The following is a 13,561-nucleotide window of genomic DNA, read 5'->3' as shown; positions in this document are numbered from 1 at the left end:
GTCTCTCCCTCTCTTTGTCGTTGCCTTTCTCTCTCCCTCTCTCGATGCCCTTCTCTCTGTAATTGTCGCCGCCTTTGTCTTTGCCTAAGCCTCCTCTGACGGTAATGTCGGAACCGGAGGCCGAGAGCCAGCACAGCCCCCATGAAGTGAGAGAAATATTGTAACTTCAAATCTGCCCTGAGCTATACCGGGGGAAAGTAAGGAGGCAGAAGACTCCTCGAAGTAAATATCGCTGCTATCGATCCACCAGCCGCTCTGCCTATCTGTTTGAAAACAGAAAAAGGTTACGGCTGACAGAAACTTTTTATCAGGATGGCGCCTTTAAATCGTCCTGCTCCAGCCGGTTCCCCACTGCAACTCGAAGCTGAAACTGTCGTAGTCATTGGCAGGTAGTAAGTGAGATTGCACGGAGAAATGTAACTTCCGGGGCGGTAATGGGGCGGTGCGCACGGTGATGGCATCATCATCACTGCGCGCAACCGAGCAGGGCGCTCCCGGAAACCATGTTGTGCCCCATTCATGCCCCTTGGAGGTACTAACCCCCGGCGTTAAAAGGGGGCAAATTCACCCGGTTTGTTTTTGTTTAAAGGGTCTGGTGTAGATTGTCACAGTGTTTGTAGTGCACATTAAAGATCCCATGACAGTATTTACAGAGCGGGAAGCTCTCCTAATGTCCTGGTCAATGTCCTCCCTGAATCAAGAACATCAAAAACAGATGAATGGGCCCAAAATTCCAGTCCCGGCCAAAGACGGAGAGCAGGCGGGTTGCCCACCAGTGGTCAGAAACTGAGGGGGATCCTAGTTATTCCTGGATTCTGCCCCATTTCTTAATGATCGCTATAATGTATTTGCTTCATGGGTTCTTTGCTTAAGAATTCATAGTAACACATTGCTATTAAGAACTAATTGGTTTATTAGCAAAAGGTTTTAACAATCACACGACACATTACCAGTTCATCCACCAGGCTCACAACCACTTGCCTCATCGTGGATCCCCTGAACCCAAATGGCTGGGGTTTTATTGAGTCTTGTGAACATCACGTGACTGACTAAGCCACTCACAACTCAACAACTCTACAACTATTTTAATTAAACGATAATGCCAAGTACTCCCTCATTAAATGGGCACTAGAACTGGCAAATTAACAAATAAAATGTTGTGAGCCTGAAATGGTCAATTAAAATTTGGTTGCCGGAGGTGATGATGCACTCCAGTCCCTCCGGCGCCCACCTCTCGTGGAAGGCCGCGAGCGTACCGGTGGACATCGCGTGCTCCATCTCCAGGGACACCCTGGCTCGGATGTAACCACAGAAAAGAGGCAGGCAGTCGGGCTGAACGGCCCCCTCAACCACCCGCTACCTGGACCTGCATTACAATCACCATTTTCTGGTGGAAGGGGATCGGCCAATTCCTCCGCCCATCCAACCTTATATCCAGTAGATCTGACTGGGGTACTTTCCAAGCTACGCCCTAATAAGTTGGGCGGAGAACTCTTGTCAGTTCAGAGCTGGTATGAATTCTGTTGCGACCCCAATAATTGATGGCAAACCTTTAGCAGACAAGCAATGGTAATTTCCATTGGAAGGATTGATTAGCATTGCAATGCCAGGGACCATCAGGGCTGCTGACCAAGGGCCGTGCGGCTCTTTGTCGACTGGCGTGGATATGAAGGGCCGAAATGGCCTCCTTCTGTGCTGTAAATTTTTATGTTTCTATGAATGGATACTATGGGAGCTGAATGTGATTTAAATTGCCAGTTTCCATCGGCTTAGAGAACCAAGGATGGATTGGCTATGGGCCACTCTATCTTACAAGGTGAGGCGGGGGCGGGGGGGGGGAGGGGAGGTTTCTTGTGGCCTGCCCCGATCTAGGAAATGATATCCTCTTCTCCGCAATTTGGGAGCATCCTCTGATAGTGACGTCGGAGCAGGAGGCCGAGCCCCCATGAAGCGAGAGAAATATTGTAACTTCAAATCTGCCCTGAGTTATACAGGGGAATAGTTAGGAGGCAGAGGACTCCTTGAAGGAAAAATCCAAGGGCAGAAGGGGAGGTTCCGTGCTGCCACATTTGCGCTGGCATATTGGGACCCCCTTCCCTCCCCTCTCAGAAACTCAGGCCCGTTGGTTGGTTGTTCATCTCGTGACAGTTTGTGAGATCTCGTTTTGGGCTAAATGGCTGACATTTTTGCCGATGCATCCTTATTTCTTTCTTTCAATGTCTTTATGAAAAATTTGTTTGCTGAACCTTGTTTCCAAAAAAACCCCCACAACAGAATGGCATCCATTAAAACGCGCCATTGCAGCAAAAGACGCAACTGCTGCCAACGGAATAAAGTAGCTGCACGTGCTCAGTTCCAGTGGTTCAGTGGATGTTCTCGCCGGACGTCCCACAGATTGGTGAGAGAGAAAGGAGGGGAGGGGGGGGAGGGGGGGAGGGGGGGGAGGGACAAGAGATCGCTACTGCCGATCAGAGCTGAGAGAAAATTAAATGATAAAATGGTGTTTCTTGTGTTGAATTGGTGTTTCTATTGGTTTATGAAAGTTATGAAAGTTAACATTTATGCACAGGAGTTTCTGGCAGCTCCCGGTTCGTTGGCAGCAGTCACTCTGTTGCCTATGATATCATGGGGACGTAAATGACTTTGGCCCTGTTATAGAGCTCCACCTAGTGGACCACGGATGTAATATAAATAAAATGTCATGTGGAAAGGTCATGTGATCGTAGTTCTGTTAGACATCATCTTCTAAATGTGCGCATTGTGTAGTGGTGTCTAAAGATATCACAGTTGGCGATGAGGATGTGATTTTTGGATTCCCTAGCTGATCTTTTTGCTGGTGGATAATCCTGCCAACCGACGGAGGGACTTGAGAGGTTCTTTGTTTTGCAGAGCAACTAAAAATCCAAGGTAAATTTCAAGCACACTTGGCTGAACTGTCGACTGTGCCAGAGTCCAGAAGGCCGCATCTATGGGAATAATAGGGTGCTTGGGTGAGTTCCATCATGACTGAGAGACCTTTGGAGCATATGTGGAGTGGCTAGAAATGTTTTTCACCATTCATAGTATCGTCGAAGTCACCGATGATGTAACCCGTAACCGGGTGGTTTTAGAAGGCCCCGAGGTGTATGAAACCCTGAACAATGTGTTTGTTCCCATCAAGCCAAAGGACAAGCCATTGGTGGAGATTAGTACTACAGTCCTGGGCCTCTGGAAATTGCTGAAAGTTATCATTTTGGAACACAAAATCAATGAAATGATGAGGTTATCAGTGAATACATTGTAGCTTTAAAAAAGCTATGCATTCACTGTCATTTTGGAAACTTTCAGGACCGAGCATTGCGTGTACACTTTGTTTGTGGGTTGAAAAATGAAGGAATCAGAAGGAAATTGTTGACAACCCCAAATTTGACTTTTGATTTAGCTTGTCAGACAGCTATGCCAATGGATATGGCCGACCAATACACCCGAGAATTTCATGCCATTTCCAGTCATCAGACAACCGAGGTGAATCTGCTGCAGGCTAAAAATAAAAGGTAGTTGCTCCCCAAGGTCTCAGCAACTGGCCAAGATAACAGTACATTGAAGTCATGCTATCGGTGCCTGGGACAACTCATTGCTCAAAGCTGTCCATATGTGAAGGCAAAATGTTTCTGCTGCACGAAAACTGGGCATCTTGTGAAGGCGTGCCGATTGAAGAGTAAACCGAGTTTCAATGCTAGTAGAAATCACCAGAGACTATATAGCACTGAAGAGAAGCAACAGAATGAGGAGGCTCTGGGGATACACATCATCAGGAGCACGAAGGTATCTAACAATGATTCGCAAAGTATCGTCATCCAAGTAGACATTTCAGGAACTAGGATACCCATGGAAATCGACCCTGGGACATCCGTGAGCATAGTACTGTAATCGCTGTATCTCGATAAGCTGCGTGATATTCGACTAGAGAAATCGAAGATAGAGCCGCAAGGCTACTCAGGAGAGCAAATCCCTGCTAACAGGGCACTTAGAAAATTATAGGATTGGGCATAGTCAACATGGATTTATAAAAGGGAAATCATGTTTGATAAATTGGTGAAAGTTTTTTGAGGTTGTAACTAGTAGAATAGATAAGGGGGAACCAGTGGATGTGGCGTATTTGGATTTTCAGAAGGCATTCGATAAGGTGCCACACAAGAGGTTGTTAAACAAAATTATGGCTCGTGGGTTTGGGGGCAATATACTAGCATGGATTGAAGATTGGTTAATGGACAGAAAACAGAGAGTAGGAATAAACGGGTCATTTTCGGGTTGGCAGGCTGTAAGTGGTGGGCTGCTGCAAGGATCAGTGCTTGGACCCAGCTGTTCATAATCTATATCAATGATTTGGATGAGGGGACAAAATGAAATACAGGTATATCTAGTTTGCTGATGATACAAAGCTAGGTGGGAATGCAAGTTGAGGAGGATGTAAAGAGGCTTCAAGGGGATATAGACAGGCTAAGTGAGTGGGCAAGAACATGGCAAATGGAATATAATGTGGAGAAATGTGAAGTTATCCACTTTGGCAGGAAAAATAGAAAAGTAGAATATTTTTAAACGGTGAGAGATTGGGAAAAGTTGGTGTTCAGAGGGACCTGGGTGTCCTTGTACGTGAATCACTGAAAGTTAACATGCAGGTACAGCAAGCAATTAAGAAAGCAAATGGTGTTTATATGTTGGTCTTTATTACAAGAGGATTTGAGTGTAAGAGTAAAGACAACTTTTGCAATTATATAGGGCCCTGGTGAGACCACACCTGGAGTATCGTGTGCAGTTTTGGTCTCCTTACCTAAGGAAGGATATACTTGCCATAGAGAATGCAATGAAGGTTCACCAGACTAATTCCTGGGATGGGGGGATTGTCCTATGAGGAGATTGAGTAGACTAGGCCGATATTCTCTAGAGTTTAGAAGAATGAGAGGTGATCTCATTGAAACATACAAAATTCTTACAGGGCTTGACAGGGTAGATGCAGGGAGGATGTTTCCTCTGACTGGGGAGTCTAGAACCAGGGGTCACAGTCTCAGAATAAGGGGTCGGCCATTTAGGACTGAGATGAGGAGAAACTTCTTCACTCAGAGTGGTGAATCTTTGGAATTCTCTACTCCAGAGGGCTGTGGAGGCTCAGCCTTTGATTACATGCAACTCTCGATTATCCGTACACGGATCCAATGGGAAACCGTTGTAACGAGATTTAAAATTCTGTTGCTAACAAGTGAAAAGACAGCCCCAAATAATTTGGAAAAATCGCCTTCCAAACACTGCTGATTTGTATTTGTTCATTCTCTCTCTCACACTCGCACATTCTCTCTCTCACTCTCTCTCTCTCTCTCACACTCGCACATTCTCTCTCTCACACACTCTCTCACTCACCGTAAAATCATCCTCCTCTGCCCTTGCTTTGCTGGCGCACTGCTGCAGCCGCTGTCTCTCGCGGCCACCGCTGATGTTGGGAACGGGGGCAGGGCCGGCAGTGGTTCCAGATACAGAACCTGTACATGCATGCTGATAATGTCCATCTTTTGTTACTGTTTGTAGCTGATTGTATTTATTCATTAAAGTTTTAACTTTAAAATGTAGACTCGCCCTAACGGAAAAATCGTTTACCCGGAATAGCCCAATCCCCAAGTGACCCGGATAATCGAGAGTTGCCTGTATATTGAACACAGAGATCGATATATTTTTGGATATTAAGGGAATAAAAGCAGTGCAGGAAAGTAGAGTTGAAATAGAAGATCAGCCATAATCTTATTGAATGGCGGAGCAGGCTCGAGGGGCTGAACGGCCACGTCTGCTCCTAATTCTTATGTTCTTATGTACATTCTCAGTGTACAACATGTCAATCGGTAGGTCAATTAATTTTGTGGGTCAAGAAGTTCCACAAATACTTAATTGGTCCTAGGTTTACCATAGTTACTGACTATAAGTCCTGACAGCAATTCTCCATCCAAAGTCCCCAGTTTCAATCTTAGCTACAGCCCGAATACAGAGATGGGCTTTGATTTTGTTAGCATATACGTATGACATTGAGTACAGATGATAAGCTGTTGCCATCCCCATCACAAGTTACACCCGATAGGGAAGAAGTGTTCTACTTTTCATACATTGATGAGCTGCCAGTCACAGCTGAAGAGATTGGTAGAGCAACCAAACATGACCTAGTTCTGTCAAAGATGTATGATTACATAGCAAATGGTTGGCCAAACCAGGTATCAGAGAAAGATATTCATCCATACTTCATTCATAGAAATGAATTGTCAGTGGATAAAGATTGTATCATGTGGGGCGCAAGAGTGATTATCCCAAATAAGTTCAGTTCCAAATTGTAAGGAGATCTTCATGACCAGCACCTGGGAATGTGCTTGACCAAGAGTTTTGCAGACAGTTACTTATGTTGGCCAGGTTTAGATAAAGATACAGAGTACATCATCAGTCAATGTACGACATGTCAATCAGTGAGCAAGAACCCACCATCAGTACCATTACAGCTATGGAAATGGCCACCCAGGGTGTGGCAAAGGCTACATGTAGATTTTGCTGAGCTAGAAGGACAATAATTGTTCATTGTGATTGATAGTCATGTGAAGTGGGTAGAGGTGTTTCCGATGTGGAAAATAACAAGTAAAACACTAGGCAATTTGCAAAGTTTGTTTTCTTCATATGGCCTCCCAGAAGAGATTGTATCTGATAATGGACCACAATTTTGTTCAAAGAATTTGCACAGTTCATGAGCAGAAACACTGTAAAGCATATCAAAGTTCCGCCATACCACCCTGCTTTAAATGGTGCAGCAGAGTGCACAGTACAAATTGTAAAAGCAAATGTTGGATTCAAATCCAAGGAAACAGCAGTTGTTGTTGGGCCATAAGCTGGCTAATTTTCTGATTACTTATCAGAATGCTTCTCATACAACTACTGGTAGAACATCAGCAGAGTTGTTTCTCAAATGACCGCCATGAACCAGGTTATCGTTGTTAAAGCCAAACTTGGCAATCAGCAGAACAGAAACAATCACGGCAGAGAGTCGTGATGGAGGTAGAGCACGAGAGGGAAGTGTGAAATTGAATCAAAAGGTTAGAGTGAAGAACCATCACCATAAATGGTTAACATGGTTACCAGGAAGAGTAGTGAAGATATGTGCTCCTCGCACATATTTGGTCAAGATGTTTGATCATGGAAAGATTATTTTACCTACAGATGTGGAAGGAGTTGTAATTTGGAATGATTCAATTTATTCTGATAAGTCAGATAGTTTTGTTACAAGTGGAGTACCAGTAGCAAATCCTACACCAGATGTACTCGAGACAAGTCCAAGAGAAAGTCAGAATTTAAGTCTGAGTCCGAGTCAGGCAGACAAACAGTCTGAAGGTGTAGAGAGTCCAAATGTAGATCAAGGTCAGCCCTTGGAGAAAAATTCTCCTCAGGATCAGCCTAGAATGAATCTAAATCCTGCAACAAGATTGGGAAGTTCTATTCAAGAATGAAGGAATCCTGTTCGAAACAGAAAACCAGTGGTTAAGTTTGATTTGTAAATATAGAAAAATACGTTTATGTCTTTTGTTGTGTATACCATGCAAATGATGTATAATGATTATTTTGTTATGATCAACTTCTTGAATAAGGAGGGAGAAGTGTAATACAATTCCACCTAGTGGACTACTGATGTAATAAGAACGACTGATATAATAACAATAAAAGGTCATGTGATCACAGTTCTGTTAGGAGACATCTTTTAAGTGTGCTTGTGTAGTGGTGTCTAAAGATATCACAGGCCCTTTCCCTGTGATGTCATGGGGACGTAAATGACCTTTAGCCCTTTGCCTGTGATGACATGAGGATGTAAGTTACTTTCAACTATTAAATTGATCAATGAATACAAGAAAACTCAGGTAAGTCTATCACATGCTTGTTTATTAAAGCAATTGTTTTATGTTAAAATGAACTCTTTAGGACATTGACTAATATTTCACATCCTGCACCTTACAATTATCCATGCACTTAGTAAAGAATTGTATTGTAGCATACAGACAATAACATAGCATTAAAATCCCCTCTAGAATCTATATATACCTTTAAATATAAAAATAAACGAGACTTGAGTAGGACAGCCTTAACCCCGTGGGAAAATAAAACCAAGGTGATCTGTGATAGAAGTTCAGCAAATAACAAAAGAAAGTTTGGCTTGGAAATTGTTGTCACACTCAGTGGCATCTACAGGCAGTGGTCAGTATACGTTAGAATACGGTGAATATTGAGATCTGGAGTCGTACCGGCTTGGTGATTGATAGCCGTAAAGCTGAGGGGGTTCTGAGTTGACTGGGAGGAGCAGAAGGCCAGACAGGTCATCTTTCTTGCAGCGGCTCATCATCTCCCTGTAATTGACTCGCTCTTTGGTGGTAGGGTCGGTGAGATCCTTTGTGTAGTTGGAGTCCTCCTGCAGGATCCTGGCGGTGTTACTGTCGATCATCTTGGAGTTCAGTGCCTCGGCGATGGGCACACGGCCCGAGTGGTTGGGGTCCACCAGGCCGCCGGTGAGGTACTGAGCTTCCAGGTACTGGTGGGCGCTCTCGGTGGGCAGCCAGCCCTTCTGGACGGCCACCCCTACGGAGAGGCGCTCTTTTGTGACGGGGTCTTCCAGCCCGGTGAAAGCCTTTTGCGCGTTGACTAGCCTTCTCTCGTGGGTTTTGTCGACTAGGTTCCTCTCTATCGCTTTGTGGACCGAGTGTCTTTCCCTGGTCGCCACATCGATGATCCCACCTGTGGCCGCCTGCGCTTCCAGCAGCCTTTGAGCAGTGATGGGGTCAATTAGTTTTCTGTTCAAGGCATTAGTGATAGACAACTTTGAATTAGTGGTGGTATCATAGACCCCCGCTATGGGTTGTTTCTCCTTGTCCTTGTGTCCTTTGTAGGTGGGAAAGTTCGGGCTAGAGTAATTTGACGATTGATGCGATGGAGAAATTGAGCCTATATGTAATGCAGGTGGTTTGGTTTCTCCAGCTACTAGCAGCGCAAACTCGGATATTGGGAGCTTCCCTTCCTTATAAAGGTGCAGCTCCTCTTTAGTGATTCTTCTGTTCCTCAAAGCATCCTCGATGGAATAATGTTTGCCACTTTTCTTGTCTCGAAGGACAGAGGTTTCTCCTGATGGACCATGGGTGGAAATTTCTTCCCAATCGCATTCCAGCTCCTGCAATTGGATGTACTGTTCCCGATCTATCATGTTCTTTTTGTAAGCCTCATAGGGTGACAAGTCCTCCCCGGTAACTGGATCCACAATGGAGATCTTGGTGGACAAGTTGGTTTCTCTCATCTGCATGTCCCGATGGCGTGCATCTTCCCTGCTGATCTGCGCCTCAAGGTCTCTGATCTCGTACTCTTTCTCGTGGTTCTTGTCCTTCTCCTTCATGATCTCTCGCTCGACCCACATCAGCTTGGCGTCCAGCTCCTGCTTCTTTTGGTTGTCTTTGACGTTTTGCTGACTCAGGCGCTTGGACATCTCTTTATGGACGTGGTTCTTCTCCTTGCTTTCAATGGCTAGGTTTTGCAGGTCCTCGTCCAGAGACGCCTTCTCGAGCAGAGCAGCATCCCTGTCCCGCTTCAGGTCGGACACTATCCGAGACCGCGATCCCAACGAATCTTGTAACTTCTGGTTGGCGTCTTTGACCCTCTGTATCTCCTCCTCTACATCCAGCCTGGCATTCTTCTCCCTGAGGAACGAATCTCGAGCACGGGCTCGTTCCTCCTCCAAGGCCTTATCTTTCTCTACCCGGATAACTTCCCTGCAGATCAGTTTCTCCTGAGATTTTTCTTTGTGCAAATTCTCCAAATGGTATTGAACCTTCTTGATCTCTTTGTCCAAGTTGGCGGCTTTGTTCCTCTCTTGGTCCAGTTGCTGCCGGAGCGACCCAGCCACTTGTTCGAGGATTGGATCTCTTTCTACCTTGAGGACCTGTTCGGTGACGATCTTCTCTTCCACGGGAGGGGGTGTTGATTCCACCTCGTGTATCTTGCGTTTGACCAGGTTCACTTCGTTCTCCATCTCCCGTCGAATGCCCTTTTCTTCCTCGAGATTTAGTTCAGCCTCTTGTTCATCCACGAGGGCTTTCAGCTGCTGGACCTCCCTCTCCAGCGTGCGCCTTTGCTTGCGCTCTTCATCCAAGGTCTTGCCCAGGTTGTCATGTTCAATGGTGAGTTTAGGATCTTTTTCTAAACGGACCGTTTCCTTAACCACAATCTTCTCCTCAGGTTTCTGCCTCTGCAGCTGGGAGAACATGTTCTGCAAGTCAAACACATGTGACTCAATATTCCTTCGCTTCTCCGACTCTTCGCGGATTATTTTCCGGAGGCGCGCCGCTTCCTTGTCCAGCATTGGGTCGTCTTCATATTTAACGACATCCTTGGTCACCACTTTGGTCTCGATCTTAGACCGCTCTTTGCGCCACTCGTCTCTTTCGTTCTTCAACCTCTTAATCTGTACCTGCAAGCCACTGTAGTCGTCATCCATCTGAGGGATCTTGCGTTTCAGCTCGTCGATCTCTTTGAGCATTTCAGGACTCTTTTGCAGCTTCACGATCTCTTGCGTGATATCCTTGTACTGAATTTGAGGTTTCCTGTCCTTAAGGACTTCCAGGTCTCCCTGCGCTATGGTGAATTCCATCTCCACGTCACCCTTTCTCTTTGAAGTTTCTCGTATCTCTTTCTTCAACTTTGTGATCTCTTTCTCAGTTTCTGGAAGGACGTGGAAATTCTCACGGACAATTTCCTTCATTTCTATTTTGGGTTTCTGATCGGCAATGACTCTGTACTTCCTCTGCAGCTCACTCAGCTCTCTCTCTAAGACACTGTTGGCCTGGCTTTCATCCTCGCAAAGGTTTCTGAGCCTGGCCAAATCCTTTTCCAGCTGGGGGTCCTTTTCTACCTTCTTGATCTCCTTAATCATGACCTTTGGATCAGTCTTACCCGATTGCTTCTCCAGCGTCTCGATTTGAGTCCGGATGAACCGTATCTTCTCCATCAGCGACTGTCTCTTTTGACCCTCATCGTCAATCTCATGCTTCAGGCTTCGGGAGGCCTTCAACATACCCGGGTCCTTCTCCACCTTGACCTTTTCGACCATCACGATCTTCTCCTTGATGTTGATTGGCTTCTGCTCAAGGATGGTGAGCTCTCTGGTGAGGCGATCCCAGTCGGTAATCGTTATCTGCTTCTCTCTTCTCAGCAGGCTGATCTCGCTGCGCAGATTATCAGCTTCAACATCCAACGCCGGGCTCCGCTCAACCCTCTTCACTTCTTTGGTGAGCAGGCCGGTCTTCGCGTTGCTCTGGCCGCCTTCCAGCGAGCTGATTTTCTGCTTGGTTGAATCGATGTCGGCCTGGGTTCCCTGGCGGTGTTTCCTCACTTCGTGGATTTTGTTACGCAGACCAGAAAGATTGCTTTCGACCTTGGGGTCCCTGTAGTACTCCACCACCTCTTTCTCTTCCATTTTATCCACAGGTCTTTGCGCCCGCAGAAGACTCAGTCTCTTGGTCTGCTCTTGTAGGGTTGCTTCAGCTAATTTCGTCTTCTTTGCTTCGTCTTTGAACAGTTGCTGGAGATCCGTGCCTTTCGATGCGAACAGTGCGTTCTCCGACTGCACATTCTGTTGCGTAATGGTCTCGTTCACTGGACGTTCTTGTTGCTTGAGAGAGAAAAGAATAAGCAGTCTCAGAAGTTTGTTTCATAATTTACATAGAATTGTACATAGAAACATAGAAAATAGGGGCAGGAGTAGGCCATTCGGCCCTTCGAGCCTGCACCACCATTCAATAAGATCATGGCTGATCATTCACCTCAGTACCCCTTTCCTGCTTTCTCTCCATACCCTGCGATCCCTTTAGCCGTAAGGGCCATATTTAACTCCTTCTTGAATATATCCAATGAACTGGCATCAACAACTCTCTGCGGCAGGGAATTCCACAGGTTAACAACTCTCTGCGGTACAGAATGTGCAGCACAGAAACAGGCCATTCGGCCCAACTGGACCATGCCGGTGTTTATGCTCCACACGAGCCTCCTCCCACCCCTCTTCATCTCACCCCATCAGCATATCCTTCTATTCCTTTCTCCCTCATGTTTACCCAGCTTCCCCTTAAATAAGAACATAAGAAATAGGAGCAGGAGTAGGCCATACGGCCCCTCGAGCCTGCTCCGCCATTTAATACAATCATGGCTGATCTGATCATGGACTCAGCTCCACTTCCCTGCCCGCTCTCCATAACCCTTTATTCCCTTATCGGTTAAGAAACTGTCTATTTCTGTCTTAAATTTATTCAATGACCCAGCCTCCACAGCTCTCTGAGGCAGCACATTCCACAGATTTACAAGGCTCTGAGAGAAGAAATTTCTCCGCATCTCAGTTTTAAATGGGTGGCCCTTATTCTAAGATTATGCCCTCTTGTTCTAGTCTCCCCTGTCAGTGGAAACATCCTCTCTGCATCCACCTTGTTAAGCGCCCTCATAATCTTATACGTTTCGATAAGATCACCTCTCATGCATCTCTGCTATTCGCCTCAACTACTCCCAATTTCAAAACTCTCATCCTTGTTTACAAATCCCTCCATGGCCTAGCCCCTCCCTATCTCTTTCAGCCTCACAACCCCCCCCCCACCCCCGTAATGTCTGCGCTCCTCAAATGATGCCCTCTTGAACATCCCTGATTATAATCGCTGAACCATCGGTGGTTGTACCTTCAGTTGCCTGGGCCCTAAGCTCTGGAACTCCCTCCCTAAACCTCTCCGCCTCTCTACCTCTCTTTCCTCCTTTAAGACGCACATTAAAACCTATCTCTCTGCCATTATTTCTTCTTATGCGGCTCAATGTCAAAATTATCTGTTTTGTCTTATAACACTGCTGTGAAGCGCCTCGGGATGTTTTACTACGTCAAAGGCACTATATAAATACAAGTTGCTGTTGTTGTGGTGGTAGCGAGTTCCACATTCTAACCACTCTCTGGGCAAAGACATTTGGATTTATTAGCGACTATCTTATATTTGTATAGTATTGGTGCTCGAAAGCAATCGAAGCTCATCCATCTGACCATCAGACCTAATAACAATGCTCAGTTTCCTAAGCAATGACACAATGGGTCAACCCCAATCCTTCTGGCTAATTAATGGCGATTGGGAACTTTCACAATATATTCTTAAATATATATTCTTAAATATATTCAATGACTTGGTCTCCACAGCCTTCTGTGGTAGAGAATTCCACAGGTTCATCACCCTCTGAGTGAAAACATTTCTCATCATCTTGGTCCTTTCATGTATGATCCTAGGCAAGTGGCAACATTCACGTGCGGGCAACGTACCCTGCAGAGCTCACTGGATGGCAGTCGGGAGTAAGTACCCTGGCTGATTTTGACTTTGTCCCTCACAAGTTCAGGGGTACTGAGGACAATTTTAGAGGTTTCCATTTAAACAGGCAGGAGCAGCTGAGTGCCATGTTCAGCCAGGCTGCCTCAGTGATCCTATCGTGCTTGGTGCTGCCTCTAGGGAGAAGAGAC

General features: G+C 45.8%; 1 protein-coding gene across 1 annotated transcript in view; it reads right to left on the bottom strand.

The window, feature by feature from the left end:
• Positions 1-7,911: 7,911 nt before the first annotated feature.
• evpla (envoplakin a) overlaps positions 7,912-13,561 on the bottom strand; it is an 83,794-nt gene continuing 78,144 nt past the window's right edge. Inside the window, exon 22 of the mRNA XM_070857467.1 lies at positions 7,912-11,698. Coding sequence (XP_070713568.1) covers positions 8,246-11,698 — 3,453 coding nt within the window. The 3' untranslated portion in view covers positions 7,912-8,245. The remainder of the gene's footprint in view (positions 11,699-13,561) is intronic.

The sequence above is a fragment of the Pristiophorus japonicus genome, chromosome 16 (assembly GCF_044704955.1).
Source record: "Pristiophorus japonicus isolate sPriJap1 chromosome 16, sPriJap1.hap1, whole genome shotgun sequence".
Lineage (NCBI taxonomy): Eukaryota > Metazoa > Chordata > Chondrichthyes > Pristiophoridae > Pristiophorus > Pristiophorus japonicus.
The sequence above is the reverse complement of the archived record's forward strand: the minus strand, read 5'-3'. Positions and strand labels throughout refer to the sequence as shown.